General features: G+C 36.0%; 1 protein-coding gene across 47 annotated transcripts in view; it reads left to right on the top strand.

Moving 5' to 3' along the window:
- The window catches only part of Ptprd (protein tyrosine phosphatase receptor type D), a 2,240,535-nt gene that overhangs the window by 2,063,866 nt on the left and 149,224 nt on the right, over nt 1–27,445 (top strand). For 15 of the 47 annotated variants that reach the window (XM_031377711.1, XM_031377694.1, XM_031377695.1 and 12 more), the window contains 8 exons: nt 1,455–1,599; nt 3,655–3,960; nt 4,795–4,988; nt 8,665–8,691; nt 12,858–12,975; nt 19,131–19,718; nt 20,152–20,252; nt 21,141–21,400. In XM_031377711.1, coding sequence (XP_031233571.1) covers nt 1,455–1,599; nt 3,655–3,960; nt 4,795–4,988; nt 8,665–8,691; nt 12,858–12,975; nt 19,131–19,718; nt 20,152–20,252; nt 21,141–21,400 — 1,739 coding nt within the window. The remainder of the gene's footprint in view (nt 1–1,454; nt 1,600–3,654; nt 3,961–4,794; nt 4,989–8,664; nt 8,692–12,857; nt 12,976–19,130; nt 19,719–20,151; nt 20,253–21,140; nt 21,401–27,445) is intronic. The other 32 variants (XM_031377718.1, XM_031377727.1, XM_031377720.1 and 29 more) reach the window with 7 other exon arrangements.

Raw genomic sequence — 27,445 nt, 5'->3', positions numbered from 1 at the left:
GTAGGTACAATGCCCTTCATTAGGAACACAGTGAGTCAGTAGCAAAGTATGTACATGTTAATTTGGTAGGAACTAAACAGGGATTACAATCTGAAAGAAAGCTAGCTCTGACTAAGGTGACCTTGGCTTAGAAGCCAGGTGCAGATTGTTCCTCTTCAGTTTGTTGTTTTGGTTACAGACTGGGTGGGCCTAAGTAAGTTCCTCAACTATGTTATTTTTCTGGGCTAGTGGAGGTTAGCCCCAGGGAACATTTGTTAAGCTAGTTCTTAGGAGTGATTCAGCTGCAAATCTAATATGGCCTGCCTTATGTTGACTAAGAATGAGGATTTCACCTGATCTTGCCCTGGGATAGATCTCTCATTCTGTAAGCTTTAAAGCCCTACCCACAATGTTGGAGGCAATTAGTTTGAATGGCTTAACATTCCAAGCCAGGGTTTGACTAGGACATTGGAACATTGGTGAAGGTCAGAGAGCAATGTCCGAATTTTCTCTTACTAGTTGTAAAGAAATGATATCTTGGTGAGCTCCTAACACACAAGTACAAGGACATATCAGGGCTACCTCTGAGTTTGGGGTGCCAGGCGACAATGTGGAGGCAGGAGACTGACTTTCCTTGAAGTTTACGCCTCAAATACAGCCTTCACGCAAAGTGTGTGTGGCATTTCTCATGTTCTTTTTGCATGTTTGTTTGTTTTGAAAATTGGCCTGAAACTCATTAAATAACTGAAAATGACCTTAAACTCTTGATCCTCCTGCCTTCACTGCCCCAGTAGTGGGATTGCAAGAATGGATTACCATACCTGTTTTTTGTTGTTATTTGCTTGTTTTTGTTTTCTGTTTGCTTGTTTTCGTTTTGATATTTTTTGCTTTCGTTTGTTTTGTTTTATTTTGTTTTATGGTAGGAAATCCAAACCAGAGCCTTCTATGTATTATGTATGCTGACTTATGTCCCTAGTTCTTCACATTTCTTTTATAACATCTTGTGAAATGTTGCCAGTTCTGGGCATATGACATTTGCCATCCCCATTTGGATTGTAGATTCCTGGAAGAAAACATGGGTGTGTGATTGAAAAGAATTTTGCATGCTCAGCATCCTTCATTATCAAGTTTGGCCAATGTCTTTTGCCCTTGTGGTCACAGCACCTTGTACATCTTCAGGTTGGCATGCATCCTGACTTGGTTCTCTGCTTGCTTCTTAGTGTGTGCTGCTGGATAATCATCAGCATTTGCTAGACCAACATTGGTATCTCCATTTCAGCTACCTTTCGTAGAAAAATACTTTTCAACTATAGCATCTTCATGGTATAATTTCCAACATAGTCCTGGATATTGTTTCTTTTTGCAATATATTGATATCATTGTAGTTAAGAGAGAAGTCTAATGTTGCAAACATTTATAACGTCATATGTGCACCAACCCACAGGAAAATGACTAACTCTTCTGTTTACTTGCAGCAGCGAATCACCATTGAGCCAGGCACATCTTATAGGCTTCAAGGGCTGAAACCAAACAGCCTGTACTACTTCCGTCTGTCTGCACGCTCTCCTCAAGGCCTGGGTGCTTCTACAACTGAAATATCAGCTAGAACCATGCAATCAAGTAGGTGTCTCTCTTTGCTGCCTCATCGCCTATTTCTCTCTAGGAAATGTTTCTGACAATTGTTTTTATGTTTTGTTCTGTTTTGAACTAAAGAACCTGCTAGTGTGCTGAGTCTTCAGCAGCTATCTTTGTGGAAAAACAAAACAAAACAAAACAAAACAAAACAAAAGCAAAAACAAACCCTCCTCTGGATACCAGACACAGATAGGACCTGTGTTGTTTTCAAACAGGGTGCAATTAACAGACCCTATGTTCCACTTCCTGAATACAAAATTTCAGAGAAGCTAATTGAACTCCATAACTAGGTTATGAGTACAATAGTTAGCTCTGTCCTCATACAGGAAGTGGTGTGGCTGCATGGGAAAATTCAGGTTGAAAACACTGCAGAGAAATCAGGCCAGAGCACATCAGAGTATGGAGTGGCAAAAAGCAAAATGATCTCCTTTTAAAAAACAAGTGATTAACATGTATTTGTTCCTACTTGGGAGGAATGCTCAGTGCATCTCACTGGTTTCTTATTCTCTCCGGGAGTGTCCATGTAGACATTGGGAATATTCACAGAAAATCTCAGGTTAGCTAAATCTGAGGATAATGGAATAATCATTTGCACCCTGAATGCTATTTTGCTTTCTTAACTTCATTCTCTTTTGAGCTTGCATGCCTCAGCGTAGCCATGTTTGTTATAATGGGGCTTCACCATGCCCAGAACATATTGTTTTCTATAAATATTATCTCAAAGATTATTTGTGATGGAAAGTGTGATGGTTTATAATACCGCCATTCTCTCTTTAATAAGTATTGACAATTAGCCATCCACTCAATTTATTTCAAGCAGTTTTACAGCTACTGTGTGGGATTTTTGTGTGTAGTATTTTAACTGTATTTCCTGACATCGTGATGTATCGGGGATAATTTGATGGGAAATAACTGCTCAGAAGATTGCTTTCTTAGGTTTGAATGGGCAGGAAAAGTTTGTGTTTCAGCTCTTATGTAAAGCTACTTTAGATGAATGACTGCATCCAAAAAAAAAGAAAAAGAAAGAAACTGAATGTAAACCGTATAAATATATAAATAATATAAATCATGATTCTTTGGGGGTGGTTAATTAGGTATTTTTTAATTGCTGTGTTATTGACCTTTTGTAAGGGATAGCTGATTAATACCAGTTTTACCAAAATTTGCTGGTGGGATCTAATTCTTTACTAGCAATGGTGTCACAAGAAGAGTTATAATAAAAAAGCTGAAAGCTGACATAGGGTAAGTACAGTCAGAACCAACAAGCCTGACCTTGCCCTCGGTAGGTAAACCTCAGCCTGTGCATTCTCATTCCTTAATGATTCTGCATGCTCATTTTATTTGGGCTACAATCAATGTTAGATTAACGCTTTTCATTAAAACTGGTCAGGCTGACTTAGATTTTGTAGATAGGGTAAGCCCTTCTATGTTCTTTGGGTTTTTCTTTTTTCTTTTGTTTTCACTTTTTGTTTTTCTTCATTGACTTCAATAGGAGGGCATCTGTCAGTTACTTTTTTGTTGTTGTTGTTGTTCACTTAAACATCCTTCCGCAAATGAGTGCTGTGGATGGATTTTTTTTTTTTTTAATTCTAGAATGTGGAAAGGAGCACATAGGATAGATATGGAAATGGTATTTCTGAAATCTCAGGTTTACAGAAATAGAATTATTTGAGGTTTGGGGTGGTAGTCAGTTTAGTGGGAATGGGAGATACCAAGGAATTGGTTTAGAAGGAGAATTTAAATTGCAGGTAGGTGATTTTATTTGAGGCTCTCTTATCACATGGTTTCATTTCCATACATCTCCCCCATTCATTATTTAACAGTTATTTTGACCATTGATTCATATTTTTTGTTTACTCATGTTACTAAGCCAAGGTTCATAAATTTATGTTAAAATTTTAAGTTTCAAAGTATTATTTTTGTTTTTTCTGCCCTATTGTTCGTTTATTTATTTTTGCCTTTTCTTTTGTTTTATCATTTTTTTTCCAACCACTCCTGTCCTTTCACTCAAATCCTCCTTTAACTCACTACCAAAATAAGAGCCGTCAGCTCCTCCTCAAGATATTAGTTGCACCAGCCCAAGTTCCACTAGTATTTTGGTAAGTTGGCAACCTCCACCAGTGGAAAAACAGAATGGCATTATCACTGAATACTCCCTCAAGTATGCAGCAGTGGATGGGGAAGACTACAAGCCTCATGAGATTTTGGGAATTCCTTCGGATACTACCAAATACCTTTTGGAACAGCTGGAAAAATGGACTGAATACCGGATCACTGTGACTGCCCACACAGATGTCGGCCCTGGCCCTGAGAGCTTGCCGGTGTTGATTCGAACCGATGAAGATGGTATGTTGCCTCCGCTCCATCAGTTCGCACCTTCTGACACAGTCTGGGTCTGCTTTTGATAGGCTAACAGTTATTGTTTTCTAATTTTTTCTGCTCATCATTTTTGATCCAACATTTTTATCATGTAACTTTTTGCCAAAGACCTGTCTTTCCAACATCCTGGGCTTTTTTTCATTTTTCTTGTTCAATTTCAATGCAACAATTTTCTACCTTTTAAAGGGACACTTTGCTCTTATGGTCCTATGATCCAGATTTTCTCTGTACCTCCAACTAATGTCTCCTGTGTTTTTCTTGGCATTTTTATTACATTCTCTTTCACTGTGGAATTAACTTTCGAAACTGCCACCTACTTACTGTCTTTTGTCTTGTGATTTTTGGCATCTGTTGTATGGAACGGCCTCTTGATATGAGAAACAAAAAGAGAAGAATACATATAGTCAAGAATCTTTTTATTCTGCTATTAAAACAAAAACGTTAAAAAACACACAACTGTCAACAATCTGTTTTTGTTATTATTTCAGTGCAATACTTCTTTGTGCTTTAATGCTTTGGACCTCAAAGCATCTTCCTTGGCTTTTGTACATTTTTTTTTACATGTTTTTCTATTTCTCTGATACTCTTTTTTTTTTCTTCCATTTTGGTTTTTGCATCGGTCATGTTTTTTGATCTTTTCTTAAAATGTAGAGCAGATTGGTTGAGCATTTTCCTTAGTTGAAGATGTGTGTGTTCTTCAATGAAGCATAGTGGGTCTACCCATTTTTAAATAAAGAAAGCACTCTCGCTGCACCGGTGGCGAGTGCCTGTAATTGTCTTTTACCCATGATGTTGTTGCAGTTCCAAGTGGTCCTCCTCGCAAAGTCGAGGTGGAGGCTGTCAACGCCACAGCTGTTAAAGTCTCGTGGCGCTCACCTGTGCCCAATAAGCAGCATGGCCAGATAAGAGGATATCAGGTGCACTACGTGAAGATGGAAAATGGCGAGCCCAAGGGCCAGCCCATGCTGAAGGACGTCATGCTGGCCGATGCACAGGTGAGCCTGCTCTATTGGCTAACATTGCTTCTAGTCTGTGCCAGAATTTACTCTTTTGTGCTTTAAAAACCATTCTACACAAAATTCTACACTTTAAAACCCATTGTTTTGTATTTACCCTTTAAACTAAAAGTAACTTCAACTAAAATTAAACTGAAATAAATCTCTTTTAAGTTTAATTAAAAGTCACTTTTAAAATAAATAGATATTATGTTCTTTATGTCTGGGTCTAAATTGACCTTCCTCACTTCAAGGAATAAGGATGAGTTTAACTAAAACAAAATAAAGTATTCCAAGCTACACTTGGGTTGATAGAATCTACCTTCTTCCGTGTTTAAATTACTTGAACCAGAGTTGATCTAATGCCTTAATGTCTGAGGTTTTTACTAGAGAACAGGCATTTTTATTCAGAGGAAGGAACCCAGTATTTTCTTTTATTTTGCCTTTCATCAGGTCATATATTTTATGGGAATAATTGTTTTTCATCCCAGAAGGTGAAGATAATGACTTTGATGATAAAAATTAAATTGAAGTTTCCAAGAGAATAAATATCATCTCCTGTTCTGAACCAAGTTAAGAGAATTACTAGTGAGCTGGAGAAATGCCCAGTCAGTGAAGTGTTTCCAAAGAGAACCTGAGTTTAATCCCCAGAATCTACCCATGAAAAAGCCAAGTGTGGTATATGCAGTTGTAATCCTAGAGTTGGAAAATGGAAATGGGTTGATGTTCTGGCTTGGCCAGTCTAACCTACATGACAAGTTCAAGGCTAGTCAGAAACCTATCTCAAAATGAGATCAACAGAGCCTACTAATAATACCAAGGTGGTCCTCTGACCTCCACAATCACACAGGTGTGCATACATCCTCACTTGTACATGTACCCATACAATCCTGTACACACAGTTTCATCGACAGGCTATACCAACAAAGAAGTTATTACTAATGAATAATTGAGTGTTTGAGATGTCCTGTTGACCTTGGGGAAGTGGATTACAACCGTGGTGTCCCTGACTGGTTTTGTAGTCAGTTTTTAAAGCAAAGCATATAACATTTTCATTTCCCCTATAGGTTATAGGTATTTAAAAGTAATCCCCCTAAATGAAGATATAATTAATCTACTTGTCCCTCAAGTGTTTTCCTTGGAGGAAGATGAAAACTCCAGTTTCTAACTGCACTGTTGGAAATGTCACATAACCCAGGGCCTAGCTTGCCACTGCTCTTCTGATGGTGGTGGAATACTGTGGTTAAGTACATGGTGGCTGATCAGAAAAAAGGAAGAAGTTTGAGAAAATTTAAAATTTGGAATGAAAATGTCTTTTATGTGAGCATGAAAAGATCAGAAACAGAATGAAAACTTCTACACAAGTTTGCCGAGTTTTATCTTCTATCTCTGAAAATGACCCAATATGTACCTGTACTGTGCTAATGAAAGCATTTGCCCTAAAAAGTTATAATGCTGTCAACTCACAAAACTGTTTATGTTTGTCTCTATTTTGAATCATCTTAACTAAAAGCCTGAAAGGATATAAATTTGGGGCACATTCCTAGTCAAATCTCTTACTAGTTTGCAGCGATTTCTTCAAACACCGCTGATGTAATGCATCATGTGCCTCTGATATGAGAAAAGGCTTTTGACAACTCTTTCCATTATAAATATGGATTTTATCCTAATCTTGTTAAAATATGTAGATATTCTTTCAGTTAATATTTTGAGAGAAATGTTGACTTCATTTTAAGAGAAATTAAGAAAATAAATTAATGTTTACTCAGCTAATAATAAATTTACTAAATATATACAAAGCAAAGGGAGACACAAGTCTTAACATTAGTGAATGTAATGACTATGTATTATCATCAGAATAAGAGCAGTGGTAAGGTCTAAAAGGAGAATGTTAGGAATTGTTTAATAGTTTGCAATTGTTTAATAGCTTGAAATATCTGTGAAAAATCTAGTCTCAAACATCACTTAAAATATATGTAGATATCAATTACATTTTGTATGCATATTTAGTTCTTTTACTGTTTAGTGACTTCTACCATTTGGGTATCTCTCAGTTTCTCTTCTCAGAAACTTTACATTCTGACTATTACCTAGTACTCTAATGAGCTTTGGAATGTGGGTTAAATTTATCAATTTTGTCAATATTAATTGTTAATATTTAACTCAATGATACTGATTATATTGCAATTGACATGTGATATATTTTATCTAAAATAAAATGAACTTTTAAAAAATAAAAAAGGGGGGGCTGGTGAGATGGTTCAGTGGATAAGAGCACTGACTGCTCTCCTGAAGATTATGAGTTCAAATCCCAGCAACCACATGGTGGCTCAACCATCCGTAATGAGATCTGATGCCCTCTTCTGGTGTGTCTGAAGTCAGCTACAGTGTACTTAGATATAATAATAAATAAATCTTAAAAAAAGAAAAAAAAAAGAAAAATAGGTAGGATGAAGAAAAATGCATCTTTTAACCTCTTCTATGCATTGATTTGCCAGTAAGCACAGATTTTAATAAATATCAAATAATACTGTATGCATATCTGTATATGTATACACACACATTTTTAAACCTAGTTTTAGTTAATAGAACTACTGAATCAATTCCCAGTGAGTCTTCGAGTCATGTAATGGCAGGACACAGTTGTCAATGCAGCCAACTTTGCCTCAGACTCATACCTACTGGTGTTTTGGTTGTCTTACAGTCCCCCAAACCCTCCATTCAAACTTCTAGAAAACTCCATTTTCAGTGGAATAAAATGGATACATAATAAGGAAATTTTATAGAAACAGAATGAAAAGTGGCCATTAAAGGTTGACAACCATAATGATAATTATAAACTCCAAAAAAGGAGATTTTAAAACTAAATCAATTTCAAACACTGGAGGACCATCCAAAGTCTACTGGAATTTTTCATCTATATTGCACTGCTCTTAAAGTAGAATATTTCTATAATGTAATGATAATAACATTATTGTTGCTATTTTTAAAAATCTTTAAATTTGGGAACAAAAGCATGATCATATTTGATAGGCTTCTTTGGATTTCAGCTACTTTATATTATAAAACTGCATCTCCTCCTCTATTGTTATATAGCTAATAAATTTTTATGTTTTTCTGTCTTCTATTTTGACATCTGTCTGTTAATTGTTGTTTTCTCTAACTTTTCTCCTCTCCATTTTATTTGTATTTCTTGATTCTTCATTGAAATTTAAGTACCACTTACAAGTCTTCATTGAAATCTATGATTTAGTATTTTTTTAAAAGATAGCAATTTAAATAGTAAAATTACTTGGTTAACTATTTAAAATACTTAAATTAATTACATAACCCATGAAAGAAGTAAAAATTGCTGACATTAGTAGTTTGAGGTCAGAAAAACTTGATTTTTTTTTTCTGTGCCTTACTTGCTTTTTCAGTAAGCCATATAGTTAGTTGATAGATATGCTAGTTTGAGCAGTAACAAAAGCACATATTGACCTTGATCCCCCTTAGAAATGAGAATGTCTACATCATAATGCATCTAGTCTTTGGAATGTTATTTTATATGTTGCTTTAATGACTGTATTTCCCTACTTTAAATTAAAGGAGGCTAACATCATTTTTATAAGAGTACAAGTTTCTCTTCATTTCTTTTTATTTTGTCCCCTTCCCCAACTTTCTTAACCTCAATCAGTGGGAATTTGATGATACTACTGAACATGTGAGTAGATTTTTGCTGTTTGGCTGAAAAATCAGACCTTATATGCTTGTGTTTCTCCAGCATCAGCCTTTCACTTACTCATGATTTGATATCACATTTGCATGAACTAATGGACTGTTTTTAATTGATCTTAACAATGTATGCACTTTTCAGTTTGTTTCTGGTTTTGTGAAATGAGCATGGTGCTACTGGTTGCATAAAAAAGGCCATGAGCCTATAGCATTTATTTTGGTTTCTGCTACTAACTCTGCCTTGCCACACAGTTAGAGGAAGCATGCTTCAAATGGAGTTGGGCCATATGGGTCATATCAGGTGTTTGATATAGGTTACTAATATTTTCTACACCAGTGTTTTACAGTCTCTATATCACATAGTATAGATATGACACTAATTAACTCCATCTATACCTGGCTAAATTTTGTCACATATAGAAAACAATGAATGTGGGGCTGGTGAGATGGCTCAGCAGCAAAGAGCAATGGCTGCTCTTCCAGAGATCATGAGTCTAATTCCCAGCAACCACATGGTGGCTCACAACCATCTATACGGGGATCTGATGCCCTCTTCAGGCAGGCGGATGTATATGCAGCAGAGCACTCATACATTAAATAAGTAAAGTTTAAAAAAATAAAACAATGAATGGCAATAAGTGAGACATGTCAAGAATTAAAAAGAATTTCGCAGAGGGAGAGTGTTCTTTAACATATATACATAGCTTTAGTTACTTGTAAAGGGTTTATTCTATATAAGATATTCATGTGATAGGACATCTACCATCTAAGTACTTACAGGAAACAGGACGAAGACTAGAAGTGTGTGTGTGTGTGTGTGTGTGTGTGTGTGTGTGTGTGTATGAAACAGTTATAAATTGGAGCCAAAAATGTCCTAAATAAATGTGTAATGCCATGGAAATCAATGGCAATGCTCATATGGTTATGATTTTAGAAATAACTGTGCAAAATGGCAGTATACTTGAGAACTGAAGCAATGCCCTGTAGTTCCATAGGTGAAAATATTTATCTGTATTTTGGCTAGGAAAGATGTGTTACCCGTTTGTAGTGGTGCACCGCAGGTGCAGCCATGGAGACAAGTGGGACTGACCTTGGGTCATGTGACAATGAACCTACTAATTGGACAAAAATAAAAGCTTCTTATAATAAAACTACTGTGGAATGGAACAAAGAAGTAAACTTTGACAGCTGAGGTGTCAGAAGAATAATGAGCCCACCACTATTTTGTCTTGGAGAGATATTGAAACATATTAAAAAGAAAAATCATATTAAGGTTACAAAGAACATTTTTCTTTCTTAGACTGAATAGAATTAGCATTAATTAATCTTTTGATATTCATTATTATACCATATGCAAAGCATATAGAGATAAATGTGCTGTAAACATTGACCCTGAAAAACTTCTGGTCTCTCAGGACAAATGGCCATAATGCCAATCAAAATGTTCAAAATGCCAGAGTGCCATGAGACCTAACATATAAATATTTATTGCCAAAGCACAAGGCTCCTTTTAGAGTTCTTGGAAAATATGAATAGTGTATCAGGTATCATAAAATTTAGTCCAAAGCAATACTTTATGTGGCTAAGACCCATAGTTAGAAACATACTTATGATATGATCGAATGTACATACATGTTTGAAAGAAATAAAAGTTTTGTAAAACCATATTTACCTTAAAATATGTAGTGAACTCAATATTTTATGCTCAAGTCCATTGAATTTCTTACTTTATTTGAAACTGCTCATGTTTAATTAAATTGATTTCATGATGTGCCCAGAACTGAACACTACCTCACTGAAAAAAAACCCCAGCAATTTAGTGGGTAAGTTGGAGCATTAAAAGACAAAAAGTTTATGAAGAACAAGTAAATAGATATTTTTCTAATTTCTTCATGAAGTGACAAAAATCCAACAAAATTTGAGGCAGCAGAAATGAAAAGGATCAGATTAGTCAACATTTAAATCCAAACTCGACCTGAAGCTTGCTGATGAAGACCTTAAGGAGAGGGTGGTGGATGGTTGAAGAGGTGTTATCAATCATAAAACCATGAAGATGATGAGGGAGAGTCCACTCTGGGGATGGCTTTCCAGGTTATCCAGTTGAAGTTAAGACGATATGTCACAGGGAGACACTGAAGTGATTCTACATTACATTGCTACTTAAAGCAGAGGGCCAAGTTAGGGCTACACATTAGTTTGGGATATAGTGAGAAATATTTTCCATTCCAAAATAAATGCAGTTTTTTCCAGGTTTAGAAGGCAATGAGGCTGATAGCACTGGGGCAAGATGTTAGGAACACTGACTTTTAGGAGGCACAAAGTGGGACAGGAGGTGATGAGAGAGTTAGAAGGTTTCTGACTTTTGAAGTGGTCACCCTGCCTCACAGAGGAGTCCAATACCACCATGCAAGTACAGTCCACTTAAAGACAGAAAATGTAAATCAAGTAGTATCATGATTGTGATAATTTTGTTATGGTCACCTAAGATCTAGTAGTATAATAGGTCTTGACCAGTTTCAATGTATATTACATATATTACATACTGTATCCCATAACTGGAAAAAAGAGAAAGACATAAGGATGAAATATTATCTCTAATATTAGGAATGAAAGCTGTACAATAGAATCAAAGTTGTAGCATACTTGATAATAGAACGTCTTCTATATGTCAAGGTTGTCTGCTATCTAGCAGTATCTTGGGAGGCCGCATCAAGAGGTTAACATCTACACCATCATCAATTCTGAATATTTAGTTTTTCTACCATAGTGTATAATACTGCTCAATAGGTCTGGATGTCCTCTGAGAAAGCATTTCAAGGTCCTAAAGATAAAATTTTTTTTTTGAAAATGTCCATCTATGTGCCTGAATAAAGTTTTCAAGCACTCAACAGGATGATATTTGAAATGTTTCAATTTCCACAATGATGATATTCTTATTCTTTTGAGAAAGTACCTTGTCAAAGCTGTCATATTCGGCATCAGCTTCAACAGTAATGTTCTATGGAACCTGTAAATGTCTTTGCTAAGAAAATTCCTTCGGGATTTCTTGTGGCCTTGTCCACTCACTCCTCACTCGCTCAGGTTGCCTTTAGCTTGGGAAGATAATAATATTGAATACTTTCTTATCCATAATCAACTTAAAAGTATAGCTATGCAAAAGAATGAAGTAGTTTGTTAATTGTTCCATATATGTTTAGTCTGTATGGAATGTATATGGATCTAAAAACAAAAACAAAACAAACAAACAAATGCAAACACCAAAACAAGTTTCTAGCCAAAACTCCAGCTGAAGAATTATGTAATACCCAATTTAGAGAAACAGCTCATTGATAGTCTTAAAGCTATAATAGTTCTGGGCCTTTATTCAAAGAAAACTAAGAATTTTCCGATAGTTAGTTTTCCAAATTATCAGAAATAATTAAGCACACACTACTGATTTCATAAACTCAAGTCTCATTCATAATTGTATGAGCTGCTCACAGCATATTCTCTTCATTGTATGACCACTTTTGTTATCAGGCTATATAGTTAACCAGTCATTATTTCCTGATATCTTCAAAATATTCTTCGGTCCCAAGAAATATCTAGATTCAATAGGTCGATCATATATTTACCTAGCAACTTCCTGGGGGCAGAAATACCATGCTGACATCTGCTCGGTCAGCAATCTTGCTACATTTCAGGGCATCATCACCTTGGGAAAAGGCTGCTACAGAATAACAGTGTATCAGACGGCTGTGATATACCAGATGCAGCTGTAAGAATTTTCCTGATAAAACTTACTTACCTTCCACCCATCTGGGATTCTAATATTCTAACTTTATGTTGGGAAATACAAATGTAAATGGGTAAGCACTCCTAGATTACCAAACATTTAAGAAAGTTTAAATTCAAAAATGTCAAGGAAGTTTGGTTCCAGATTTCAGTCTTAACTATTCCTTCTGAAAGCTGCTTCTAAGGATGCTCGAATCCCAACTTCACTATTAACATCAAGACCCACATCCATAGCATGAGCAGAAGGCATGGAACTTGAGTGCTTAGCATGGCTTCAGGGCATGTCCAGGCATGCACAGAATGAACATCAGTCACCTTACTTTTCTCCAGGTTCTCCCTGGCATGCTTTAAAATCACTGTTCTTGGCATGTGTCATTTCAGGACATGATCATTTCTGGGCTACAGCCTGAAACTTCATACTCCCTCACCGTCACAGCTTACACCACCAAAGGAGATGGAGCTCGAAGCAAGCCCAAACTAGTGTCCACCACTGGGGCAGGTAAGGTCTTCTGTGCATATTTATACCTTCAGCCCTGTTTCAGACTTTCGAATAGTAATTGTGGATGTAAACTATGACTTTTTTTTCATTATGATACTCTGAGAGAAAATAGACTGTGCTCAACTGGGAAGCAATTTTCTAAGGTTAGAGGGAAAAAGAAAATCAAAATTTATATGATTTCGAAATAATCCAAGTATTCATTCAACAAATTATTTTTGAGCATCTCTATGTGTCCACTACCATTTATGGTACTGGGTATATAATAACTACAAGAAAGAAGAATTTCTTCTTATTAAATTTATTTTCTGATATGGATTAGTAAATTAGCAAGTTTGCAGGTGAGAAAATGTCTTCATGGTATGTCTCTTCAGGGAAGGCCCTAAACCTAACCTTAGCCCTTAAAAAGAAAGGATGTAGGCAATATTAGAAGGAGGCTCCTTTTGTGGTATTAGGGCTTTTTGTTTGTTTGGTATTGTTTCTTTGTTTTATTTGAGATGGGATCTTCTTAGTTATTAGCCTTCCCTGCCTTGGCCTATGCCACTGTTCTTGGCAGAGCAGGTTATTAAAAGTGAATGTAAAGGAGCTAGATTCATGAAGGTCGAGGAAAGGGGCATCTAAGCCGAGAAGTCACATTGATTCTGCACCATCACCACAAGGATTCTGACTTTGTTTCTTTTCCTATTGTTGCAATGAAAGACTAACAAACATAACATTAGAGGGAAAGGGCTGGTTCTGGCATAAACTTCAAAATACACTGTAATATCAGAGAAGTCAAAGCAGAAGGAATTTGAAACAGCTGATCACATGGCATCCCCAGTCAATAAACAGCAAATGGATGCTTGCATCCTTTTATTCAGCCCAGGACTCAAGTCCAGGCAGTGTTGCTGCCTGCATTTAGGCTGGGATTTCTCTCCTAATTAAAATCACTATCCAGAGGTCCACTTTCCATGTGATTCCAGATTCTGTCAAGTTAGCAGTTAACATTGACTGTCACAAACCTCACTAGAGTGGAGTTGCCATATGATTGGGTTTATGGCTTACAGTTTTATTTTTTCTCATTTTCCTTCTAACTTTTTCTGTGAGACTTTAAAAGATGATAATTACACAAATGGTGGAAAACAAAAAAATAGGATGAAGAATATCAAAATCGTTTCAGATTACTCCTTCTAGAAAGATGGGCACTTCTTTGATGCTTGTTAGACTTGTTTTGCTTGGCCACATTAGAGGAAGCTGGCATAAAGAACTAGCATTATAAACTGATAAATTAAGGGGTAATTACAGAAGAAGTATCTCCTCCAGTCCTGTCCCACGGAACAATCTCCCACAGGCCACTTCTGCTGTGGTTTTGATTTTTTTCTTCCTGAGTTGTCTCTTGCACAACTTTGTAGGAATCCCTCTCTGCGTAAAGACAGAAAGCAGAGAACAGCTGTGAGGTTGAGCACCCTCCTGGGTGCCACCTCACTGCCAAATTTGTCTAAATGTCACAAGATTTGCCTTGCTTGCATCCTGCCACCTGGACTTGCCTCAAGTGGCAGGAATACAGATGGCAAAACTCCGTCAAGATAGAGATATTGGGTTTCTATTCTTCTGTTTTCTTTCTTCTCTCTCTCTCTCTCTCTCTCTCTCTCTCTCTCTCTCTCTCTCTCTTTGATTTTAAAAATACCGTTGGATCACCCTATTGTGCCATACTAGAAGGGGGACGTTCAGTGAGGATGTGGTAGCATGACATGACTATGATAATAGGAGCAACCAGTGTGAAAACATAGAAACGTGATAAAATCCCAAGTTGTAGCATGGAATCCCAAGTTGAACAAAATAGTTTGTTCTATTTATACTGACATACTTTTGTACTGCTAAGGCCATATGTGAATTATCAGATTCTTACTGCACATGAGATGAGACTTAGGAACAGGGACATAAAAGCAGAGTGTATATAGAAGAGCATCCCAAATCCTCACAAAAGGAATGATTCTTTTTACAATATCACTTTTTATCACACTGCACGAGATTTTTAGGGCGGTGGGTCTTGTTCATGTTGGCCAATTATGCTGATATTTTCTTTCACAATTTTCAGTCTTTCTTAACTGAGAGAGGCCTGGATAATGAAATGAAAATGCTTACAGTGCAGATGCCTGAGTCATACTCATTGCCCTTAAAGAGACTATCTAATTCTCCTATGTTGCTTACCTATCTTGTAATTAAAAAAAAAAAGCATCCTTCACCCTGGTTCATTTCTCTGCAATTAGTAAACATATTAATTCACTTTGAATATAATCAGAAAAAATACCTCTTCTGTTTCTGAGTCAGTAATGAACACCTAATAATAGTTATCAAGGTATATAGTTATAGCTTCTATGAATTATTTGGGAATCCCCTTGAAATTTTTTATATTAACAATAAAAACCCTTCTGAAGGTTTCTTTATATTACATAGTTTCTGTAATCGATAAACAATCAATCCTTCAAAAACAAGTAGTGCCCCTAACTTAACCAATCTGTGTAAGACTTATATCTAACATAAGAAAACTCATATGGAGCTGGCTTTTCTGTGTTTGAATGGTAATGATATGTATAGCTTCTTTGTATTCTTTGTATAGCTTCTTAGTATTCTCCCTTTTCTGTTGTATCATAACTACAATACTGCCAAAGATAGTATAAGCTCTGAGATTTGAGACAACCAAAAAGTCATTACTTTGCTGGCTGGAGAAATCTTGCTCTTTCAGAGGTCTGAAGTTCAGCTGCCAGTTCCCATATCACGAGGCCCATAGGACCCTACCCCTTGTCTGGCCACTGTGGGCACCTACACTCATGGGCACATCCTCTTACCCAGAGAACTGCATATAAACATAATTTAAAATAAAATAAAAATTTACAAATTTATTGCTTTGACAGATTTTGTATATTGTTCCAGGGATTTCAGTACTCTGTGGGCCAGCTGTACGTTAGTATGATCAAATGACAGTGATTGGAGAATTTGGAAATAATAAGTTAAGGGAAATCAGCTGTGCTTACTGCTACACATTATTTAAATGGAAGGAGACTGGAACGTTTGAACCTGTGGGCTTCAGTTGACCTCCAGAGATTGATCTTGCAAAGAATTTTGAGCTAACCATATGTATTAATCATTGTGCCATCCTAAAAGATTTTAGAGAGTGAAAAGTCTAATAAGAGAAAAGAATTGAACATCTAAGAGGAGGCACTAACATGTCACAAAGGTCCAAAAAGAGGCACTGACATGTCCAAAAGGTACAAGAGGAGGCATGGATTGACATGTCACAAATATGTAAGACAGGAGTTGACAGTCATGATAAACAATGTTAGCTTGTTGACTATGCAGCTTGGCCTCTGTGTCTGCTGTTAGCCCTCACTTCAATCCTCCTCTGAGAATGTGAGGCTCTTCTAACACTGTGAGAGTTCTCAAGCATCAGTGCTACACAAAGTAGAACACCCACTCCGATACTGGCCTGACTTTCATATGTGGTCCCCATTGTCACTTATGAACCTTCACCTAGAATCTACATATAGTACCATCTTTTCCACTTCTTTATATTTTTAAGTAGGTAGTCGTAAGTTTATAAACACAATTACCCTATGAACTTTCATCTTCCTGCTCTGATCCCTGTATGTCTTGGTACAAGGATTTCTGTAATGCAAACAAATTGTAAATGTTTCCTATCTGTAGTGCTTCTTGGTGTCTCAAAAGAAGTAGTTCTATTGTCATTATATAAACTTTTGGAAAATTATTTTTCACCATATATGGAGTGATGCTATTTTTACCTTTCCCTTTTTAATCCTATCGTTCTCGAAGTAAAATACAACAATCCTTCCAAGCCATCATTCCCAACTTCTTTAAATTCTGCATTTTGTTTTTCTTATGCTTTATGAGGAATTTAGGCTTCCCTGAATGTGGCCAGTCTGTCAGAGATGGCAATGCGAGTTCTCCTTCAGACTTTAATATTCACCTTTTCAGCAAGTTTGTCATGTAGTAATTTGTAGTGAAATAACTGCCTCAGATCTTATGCCCAGTTGCATTTCTACCACCTTTAAAACAAATAACTATTTTGGCCAAACATGAGATGCTTTGAGAATAGTAGTTGAAGAGAGTAGGTTAGAAGTGATACTAGGGATTGTACTATATTACTCCATCTCATGATCTCTAGCACAAGAGTTTCATAGCCTAGAATAATGTAGAATGTAACAACAGTAAAAAAAAGTGTCTATATATTCCAATCCAAGGTTTGTCTCCTACTGAAGAACAATTCTTTGTTTTCACAAAGTCAGCATTATCATTTATGATCTTCTGGTATACTATGTATTTGCTAATTTGAGTCTTAACAGTATTTTTTCACAAAGTCAGCATTATCATTTATGATCTTCTGGTATACTATGTATTTGCTAATTTGAGTCTTAACAGTATTTTAAAGTGTATCATTAGTTTGATAATAATAAAATCATGTGCGACTAGCAAGTTTATATGTGCTTTAATCAAAAAAATGTAAAAGTATTTTCCCTTTTGCTATTTTTTCACATTTCTTATTGAGACAAGAGGGATTGAATACAGTTGATTGTGTAGTTTCTTGAAACCAAAATTTTAGAAAAGGTTAATAAATATATTTAAGAGAATGGATTCTTCCTGGATAATGTAAGATTAAGGACTATATTCCCACATCATAGTTTCAAGCAGGTATTGTTTATTAAGAGATGGTTTCTCTGTTTGAGGCACCAATTATAACATGAAACTTTTCTCAGCAGAGACTTACTTTTTAATGAAAAACTTGTGTAAATTCTCCATATACATGAAGTGATGTATATGGTTCTACGAATGTCTAGCCTAAAGTAATTTTTTTAATTAAAGTATTCTGCATTCTGAAGGTGAAAATATTAGAGTACATTTCTCTGAAAGTGTGTTCAATGTGAACATGTTAGATTTCCTTGAGAAACAGTGAATTTACAGTAGTTAGAGTCCTGTTCCAACACATGCATACTTTTATCATTTGCACATATTGGATGTTAGCTGACTTACATATGTGCACTCTGAATCCACGAAGGATGTGAATGAAAGCTATTACTCCAGGGGTTAAGGAACATACTCTTGAGCAATGCTCATCCCTTCTTGGGCCTCAATTTACTGGCATATAAAATGAACGTGTAAACCAGTATTGTCTCATCATCTATCTACACTTCTCTTAAAATTTGTGTAAGAATCCCTATGATGCTCCTTTTAATCACCTGTATTCCATGAGCATATGCCTTCCTTTATCCCTGCTTGTTTCCCACTTCATTCTATAGACTTGGCTTACGGTTGTTTGTGGTTTCCCCGCCTTTTCCACTCTTCTTTAGAGTTGTTGTTTATCAACTCCAGAAATAGTTGTTTTCTCTGTAATAACAATACCAGAAGTAATAGATTCTGAGTGAATGCAGTGTACATCTTTATATATCTAATCTAACTTGAAGTGTGTCCTCAGAAGAGAGTAGCTCCTAAACACAAATAGTTCATCACTCTGATGATTGATAATTTTCATTGATAGTAATGAAAATCTTTTATCTGTACTTCTTCATTTAATAATTTATAATAATGAGATGAAGAATATCATAAGGGTAACTTGTGTGTAGATAAGAGAAGTTACAAAAATGTACAAATGGATGCATAGTTGTGGGTATAGACTGTGGTTCTCTGGATATGATCTACAGATTTATTTGTTGTGCACCTAACCTTAGAGAGTTTTCTAGCCTCTTTTCCATTATAGAAATTACAGATAATAATAAACACCTAGAACATATAGTAAGGGGGGAGTGTTTAAATCTAATGATGTACAATATTTTTCTTACATTATTAGTATATTGTGCATAACTAATCATTGTAGTTATTGCTCTCATTAGCTATATCTATTTTGTTAATCATTACTTGGATTCATTTTTCTATGGCAAGAATAAGAATTGATTTACAAAGGTTGTATTCATTACCAAATTCTATGTCTGGCTACTTTACTAAAGAAAGGAAAACACGATTGTTTGACAATGGTATATACAATAAGCATTGCTTTCTTTATGAACAAGAAAAGGAGAATACTAGTAGCGTGGCTTCTCCACTTGGCACTAGCTGACATATGATACCAAATGGCAGCCATTCTTAGCACTCCATTCTGTGTGTTCTAGTTCCAGGGAAACCCCGGCTTGTGATTAATCACACCCAAATGAATACTGCTCTCATTCAATGGCACCCCCCTGTGGACACATTTGGACCCCTTCAGGGCTACAGACTGAAATTTGGCCGGAAAGACATGGAGCCACTCACTACTCTGGAGTTCTCTGAGAAAGAAGATCACTTCACAGCCACAGACATCCACAAGGGTGCATCATATGTCTTTAGACTGTCAGCCAGAAACAAAGTGGGCTTCGGGGAGGAAATGGTGAAAGAAATTTCTGTTCCAGAAGAAATACCAACTGGATTCCCTCAAAACCTCCACTCAGAAGGCACCACTTCAACCTCTGTTCAGTTATTATGGCAACCACCTGTCCTAGCAGAGAGAAATGGTGTTATCACCAAGTATACCCTCCTGTATAGGGATATCAACGTTCCCCTTCTTCCAATGGAGCACCTTATTGTTCCAGCTGACACTTCTATGACACTCACTGGCTTAAAATCAGATACTACATATGATGTAAAAGTACGTGCTCACACGAGCAAAGGGCCCGGGCCATATAGTCCCAGTGTCCAGTTCAGGACACTGCCTGTGGATCAAGGTAGGATTTGTCTGCTTATGGCCTTCCTCCTTTAAAGGAATATCGATCTTTGGAAATCAATATTTTGAAGCTGTAAATAACTGATCGGCCCATTCATATTAATAGGTTCAGCACTACAAGCAGGTAATGTATGTATGACTTAATCCATTTTGAAAACCATAGCTTTCAGTTATAGAATGCCACTGCAAGGCTGGCTGTCAGTACTCTATGCCCTCAGGTAAGATAAACAGAGGATAGTTGACTGAAGTGGAGAGAAAGGAGAGTTCTTTATGAGAATGGGTATTAAAATGAATGCTCTAAACAGGTAGGCAAATCACATTTCTGTCTTTGTTCTATGTAGGCAGCATCTATACTAAGCCCTATGATCCATGGTGGAGAAGAACAAGTTATGTGCTTTAAGAATAGTATAAATACATAGTTTTTCCTTTTCCAGCAGTGTTTGCAAAAAATTTTCATGTCAAAGCAGTCATGAAGACTTCAGTGCTACTGTCTTGGGAGATTCCAGAGAATTATAATTCTGCTATGCCTTTCAAAGTAAGTATTCTTTGTGCAAGTATAATGAGCAGCTCATAGTGGCATGTTATTTGTAACATATACAGAAAACTTTGATTTGGACAGAAGAGCTATGGTTATTAGTTTCATGGTAAAGCATTTGATTTGCCTAGCGTGTGTGAGGCCCTGGGTTACCTCTCCAGTATTTCAAACCAAAGTTGATTTGGGCTCATAGGTTCTAGTGTCATTTGTGACTTTCATGAACTAGTTGCATGTACAGCTTTAACTCTGTGACCTTTTTCACTGTAGAGAGTATGTAGACCCCGGAGTCACACTGACATGACTGACATTGAACTAGTAAATTGAACTTGAACTTTATACAGCAAACTAATACTTTCTATTCCCATGAAAAGGGGGGTTGGCCTGTATGATTTCAAATAATTTTCAATGCAGTATTCTGTATGATTTTAAGATTGCATTTATTTGTCTGAATTCCAAGCACTTTAAAAATAAAACTTAAATTCCACTGAGATCTTGAAAAATAGCAACAAGTAGGTATTATTTGTGAAATGAATAGAAAAATATTCTTGGTAAATGAAAATATACTTAGAACAGAATTTAAAACCTCCTGGTAAATTATGGATATAATACATTGGAAGCCTAGAATACTTTCTATTATGATTATATTTAACTACTGTGTTAAATCTTGAAGAGTTATTATATTATTTCATTGTTGTGCATTTTTGAGAGACTTGGGAATGTTTTACCTTTACAGAGTAAGAACTATCTCAAGAATTGATGCAGACAGCAAAATTACAAATAATTATGGGATTAGAAACTGCCCAGAAATAGAATTGAGCTGACAAAGCAAGTAAATAACAATTGGTTGAGAGACTGATAACCAATTTGTAACTGATTATATCTCTTTAGATTCTTTATGATGATGGGAAAATGGTGGAAGAAGTGGATGGCCGAGCTACTCAGAAGTTGATTGTTAACCTGAAGCCTGAGAAGTCATATTCCTTTGTGTTAACTAATCGTGGGAACAGTGCTGGCGGATTGCAGCATAGGGTGACAGCAAAGACTGCCCCAGATGTGCTTCGCACCAAGCCTGCCTTCATTGGGAAGACAAACTTGGATGGTATGATTACTGTGCAACTGCCTGATGTTCCTGCAAATGAAAACATAAAGTAAGTTAATTCAAAGAAAGAAAGGCAAGTAAATATAGAGACTGTATTTCAGTGTTATTGTGGTTATAAAAGAATGGATTGCTGACTATAACATAGAAGATTCCCCTGTGTAGGCTCACACTTCTACTATCCAGGATTTATCACACTCTCTTGTTCATATTCATGCTAACACAGTCTCATCATTGTAATGTTGTGAGTTTTATTTCTATTCCAGCCATATTATTTTGAAAGAGAGATAACAAGTTGCTAAAATACAATTTATTGTTGCATATAGAATACAGTTGATTATTGATAGTTAGCAAATAATAATACTTATTATAACTGAAGAAAGTTTAAAATTTGCAAAAGGACTGAAAGAAGCTAAAAGAACTCAAGTATTTGAAAATAATGTGTGATAGTCATATTTTGTTTGTGTGCTAAAATATAAGGAGGAATCAAGTATGAAATGACATTGAAGGAAAAAATGAAACATTAGAAAATATACCACACAGCACCATGTAAAAGCCAGTAGACCAGTCCGTTGAAAAGTTTGTCTAAAGTTGAATACTCAGCTAATTTCAAAACTAATAGAAAAACAGACTATATCATTGAAATATATGAAGTACAAGTGATGGAGTAGACCTTAGCAATGAAAGGTAGTTGGCCTCAGTCTTCAGTGAGTTTGGCACAGAGTAGGAGATGTGAAAAGATTAATGTTACAGTTATTCTCAAGACTGACCATGCTAATATCATTTTGAAGGTCAAATGGGAAGCTTACATACTATAAGAGCCAGAAAGTTATATATCCATGGGTAGTGCACACTTTAGTTAGGGCAGTAAATAGTCCTGTCAGGCTGGACCCAGAACACTTGGGCATGATGGGAAAGGGGTGAGGACTGGGGAGATAAAATGGTATACAAGAGGCATGTTGTGCTCAGCAGGTTGAGCTGTATTCTATAGACAGCAGAAATTCACTAAAGGTCTAGATGCAAAAACCAGTGTGATGTCAATCATATGATACCTCCCTTTTATCTTTCCATTTTAGGAGCCATTTACTGAATATCTCGCAACATATTAGATAGAACTGTTACATGTTTGGGTTAAAAATGAATTTTTATTTTTATTGTATTACATGCTAAATTCAAGATGAAATTTTTGGGAAATGTTTGAAGTTGTACAGAAAGGCATGGGTACATAGTTCATGTACTGCTATAATAACTAGAGCCCCCTAATGTGGTAAAGGAAAATTTTAAGAAGTCATCAGATAGTCAGTTGGTATTGGACAAATTATACAAGTACATATGAGGACAAACAGTGGTCCACGCAGGAGGCAGAAAGAAGTGGGAGAGACACTTGACCAGAAGTGCAGCAGGGGTCAGTATGTGCTTTAAAGAGGTCAGAGGAAAGACCATTATCACTCATGGCTCAGAGTTGTGAGCTTAGAGAACATAACAGTCTGTTACTATTTATTGAAGTGGTAAAATATCAAGAGGCAATCTGAGGCAAATTGGACAAGGTTATTATTCACAAAAGATTCACAATACCAAAATGAAAATCACTGTTTAACTCAGCAGTGAATATGTATTCTAAATGAGGTCTTTGTATGAACTATCCAGTTAGACATTTGGGTTCAGAAAAGTGAAATGAGACTAAAGGCACAAATCTGGGAGCCACCAGAGAAGCCCTGGTTTTTATAGGGAATAACAGAACATTGAAGCAATGAGATGAAAATATGAAACAAAAGATAAAACATAAAGGTTGCAATAAAAAGAGAGTCCACTGATGATCGAGAACTGTTTCATAGATAGAGGGCACCTGGGTGAGGACACAGTGGCCAAGGCACTATATGGGATGGAACATTTAAACAGTAAGTGAAGACCTCCAAGTTCACGCCAGGTATGGTGGCACTCCTCTAATCCTAGCACTGGAAGGGCTGAGACAGGAAGATTGGAAATTTGTAGACAGCCTGGGTTAATAGCAAGTCCCCGTCTCAATCACACAAAACAAGAGAATTCCCAACTTCAGACAAGATAGCAATCTTACCCCAAACTGAAAGAAATAATGAAAAAAAAAAACAGTATTAAAAGTAAAAATATGAAAGAAGAAATTTTAGTGAAGTATAATTTGCGAAATTCACTTAGGATTAACTAGTAACTTTGACCCACTTTACACTCGGCCAAATCAATCTTTCCTGCACAGACCTTCACTTGACGTTTATTTGATAAAAATGATGGCAGGTTTCACCACAAGTAATAGAATTTCTAAAATGTACTCAGATAAGGTCTTCATTTTGTCTAATCTTCTTTTTCAGTTTCTGAAAATTTAAAGTGAAAATATAATGCCAGCACACTTTTTATCACAGTAAAATTTAACATGAGTGCAAGATTATATTTGTGTTGACTTTTTAATTCATTCTGAGTTTCTGCTATTATTAACAGATAAATATGTTTTTGAAACCACTTTATTGAAATATAATTGAAGTATATATAAAGTGGTAGGAGCTAGACTATACCTTTAGTCTACCATTTGAAAGACAGAGGCAGGATGACCTCAGTGATTGAGGCCAACGTGATCTACCTAGTGAGTTGCAAGCCAACCAGGACTACATGGTGAGACACTGTCTCACCGAAAAAAACAAAAAAAGTGGTACGTATTTAACATACAGACTTTAATCAGTTTTTATTATAATTATCATCCATTAAACTATGGAGGCCCTAGACCTAGCAGACACGTACACACTTTGAATAACTATGGAGTGTCAGACAATGTGGCAGAAGTTTATTCAGTAAAAAGTTCAGAATATATTATTATTATGCAACACTTATTTGACTTACTTGGGAGACTTTAATAATGATGTCTGTCATAATGTTCTTTGATTGGCTGAGCTCCTAACCAAGGTTTAATAACGCATAGAGGCATTGTAGAAAAGGTGACATCTATCCACAGGCTTTACAAATCACAAATTTTGCAGGGTCATAGTGGCACATTCCTCTAATCCTAGCACTCAGGAGGCAGAGGCAGGCAAATCTTTGAGTTTAAGGCCAGCCTGGGCTACAGAGCTAGTTCTAGGAAAGCCAAAACTATACAGAGAAACTTTATCTCAAAAAAGCTAACAAACAAACAACTACAGCAACAACAACAACAATTAAAAAGAAAAGAAATTCAGGTTACTATCTGGGTGGGGAGCAGAGGGCTCATAGCAAAGACCAGGAAACAGCAAGTATATGGTCTCTTATACCACATACTGCCTTTTCTGTTATAATCTAGCAAATCCATATTGTATACACAGTGTATTTCTAGTATGGTGTCAAGATGAAGTTCTATCTTATCATAAGATACAGAAAACTGCTCACATGGATCAAATGAAGTAGGATCCTCTGGAAACAGCAATCATGTCAGCTCAACACAGGTATCTAGAAAAGAGTGCTGAAGGAGGTAGTTAGATTCAATGTGAGTTGAGAAAGTTTTAAGGAAGCTTAAAAGTTGTAGACAATTTACAAACCAGCAGAAAAGAGGGATGACAAATTCAATCCATTAAAGAAAACTTGTGTGTTTCCTTGAACAAAACCAGAAAGGTGAACGTAGCAAAGCATGGTGAGTGACATTGAACCTTGCTGTGTTTTCATGACTTTCTTGGTTGATGCAGAAAATGACCTCGTTTCTTAGTGAAGCCCTTCATGAAAAATTGGCATTTTTATTTATTGGTGGCAAATTTCAGTTTCATGTTTCAACTTCTAAATGAGTTCAGATGTTCCAGAATATTTTCTGTGCTTTAGGGGTTTGCATTGTTTGTTTGTTTATTTATTTGTTTTAGCTTGATCAGGGTTACTTTTGACTTATGTTCTTTGGACACATCTACTTGCAGTTAGAGTCAGGAAAAAGCTATAAAACTTTGATAACAGGAGGATACATCCCTAATAATGCAGAAAGAAAACAAACATCTATGGAAAAAAAACTGTTTTCTAGAAATGAAATAAAGATCCTCAGAAAAGTATTTCTTCCTTCTGAAAAAAAATTTAAAAAACAAACAAACAAACAAAAAAACAAAAATTAAACTACAAGTATGCTGGAGCAGGAAGAATGTCAGACCTATGGGGAATGAAAAGAAGATCTGATTAAAAATGAATAATAAACTTATACTAATGTTTATGTTAATAAATTATTTTCTAGGTCTCCTTAAAGGAATAATAGTTGATACATGCCCATTCTGTCTGATATCTCTATTTCTGTACATGGGATGAGCAGTAATTTCAAGAAGGTCCCATATTTGGCAAATTTTGAAGTTGAAAACACTGTAGTGTTTTGTCCAGTATTCTATGAATGAAATGCAAAAAGACAAATAGAACTCCATCTGGCTTGTGGATGCTAACTTCTTAACTATAAGCTATCTGAAACAGTGCTGAGTAGCATTGTCTCCTGTCTAGCAAAATGGTTTGATGACTGAAGGCTATTTGCTTACTAATAGAAACCATGCTTTTCTCAATTCCCTCCACGTTAATTGTGAGGTCTAAACTCCTAGCCTGTCTTTACTATGTGCTAATTAAATGGTTTCTTATCCACTTAAAATATTCCTTTTGTTTATGTGTATATGAGAGAGCATGCTGTACATGCATAAGCAAGAAGAGTATGTAGGCCAACCTAGAATTGAAATTACAGGTGAGCCACATGATGTGAGTACTAGGAAGTAAACTCAAGTCCTCTGGCAGAGCCTGAAGTTCTCTTAACTAGATCCATCTATCCAACAACAAATTCTTATTCATTTATTGAAGACACAGCTTCTTATTTCTGTTTTTTTCTCATACTTGGTTCTTATATTGTCTTGTGGAGACAAGCAAATGGCTGAATTATTTTGTAAACAGCCTCAAGGATGCATTGGGCTCTGTTGTCATGGATTCTGTGATGCTTCAGTCTTAGTTTGTAATAGTTGTGAAGACAGAATACCAATTAGAAAATGTGATAATGCCACCATTTTTCCAACATTAGGCACGCTCATGACAAAGGGCCCTCTCTGTGATTTTTATACATCAGCATTTTACTCTCATTGATTAAAACTAAAGCAGACCCCGAATTGTGCTTATAGATAAAGCTACTGCCAGGTTCCAGGTATAAAATTAGTTTCATAATGGCTTAACATTTCAGAACAGAAATGGAAAAGTGTATTCTCTATTGTCACAGCACATATTTGGTACACAAACATACAAGCAAAACTAACTCTCTCTCTCTCTCTCTCTCTCTCTCTCTCTCTGTCACACACACACACACACATATACACGCACACACATGTGAAATAAATAAATAAGAAATAGGAATTAAAGAATCCTCCTTAGGCAGACAGTAGAACAAAGAGAGGTCTAGCACTTAACCTGACCCCAAGTCTGGGGTTCTGGGAAGGCCATACATGTTGTAGGTTGTCAGAGTTACATGAAAGACAAGGGAAGCCGTCATACTTAGCACCTCACTGTTTCATCAGTGAAGTGAATGAAGCTAAAGCTAAATAACCTCCCATACTACACACAGCTAAAAAGATTCAACATCTTAATTTGAAAATAGAAATTGGAAAGATCACTCAAACTACTGTTGGTTTTCTATGATAAAGTAATTTGATTTAAGCAATGCACATAAAACATAACAGGAAAAATTATGTGAAGATTGACATTTATCCTTGACCTTTGAAAAAGATTTTGACCTCTAGTTAAATAACAAGTTTCAAAATATCAAGACCGATTACAAATGCTAAAAGGCTGCCTGCATTTGAAGTAGGACTATGTAACAAAGACCAGAACTTGCCTTCTCACATAATTATATGGAGCTTGCACCCTTGATAATAGTGTATTAAATGAAATTACTAAAACTTTGCTTAATATAATTTAAACTCTGAAGGTTGTATTTAACTTATCTAGTTAAATCTAATATATTGAATAATCATCTCATAATTTATAAGTAGTCATAGGCTTTCTAGATACATTAATTAAGAAGATTTTAGCTGGGTGGTGGTGGTGCATGCCTTTAATCCCAGCACTTGGGAGGCAGAGGCAGGCGGTTTTCTGAGTTTGAGGTCAGCCTGGT

The sequence above is a fragment of the Mastomys coucha genome, unplaced genomic scaffold, assembly GCF_008632895.1.
Source record: "Mastomys coucha isolate ucsf_1 unplaced genomic scaffold, UCSF_Mcou_1 pScaffold18, whole genome shotgun sequence".
NCBI lineage: Eukaryota > Metazoa > Chordata > Mammalia > Rodentia > Muridae > Mastomys > Mastomys coucha.
This window is presented reverse-complemented; position numbering and strand designations above follow the sequence as displayed.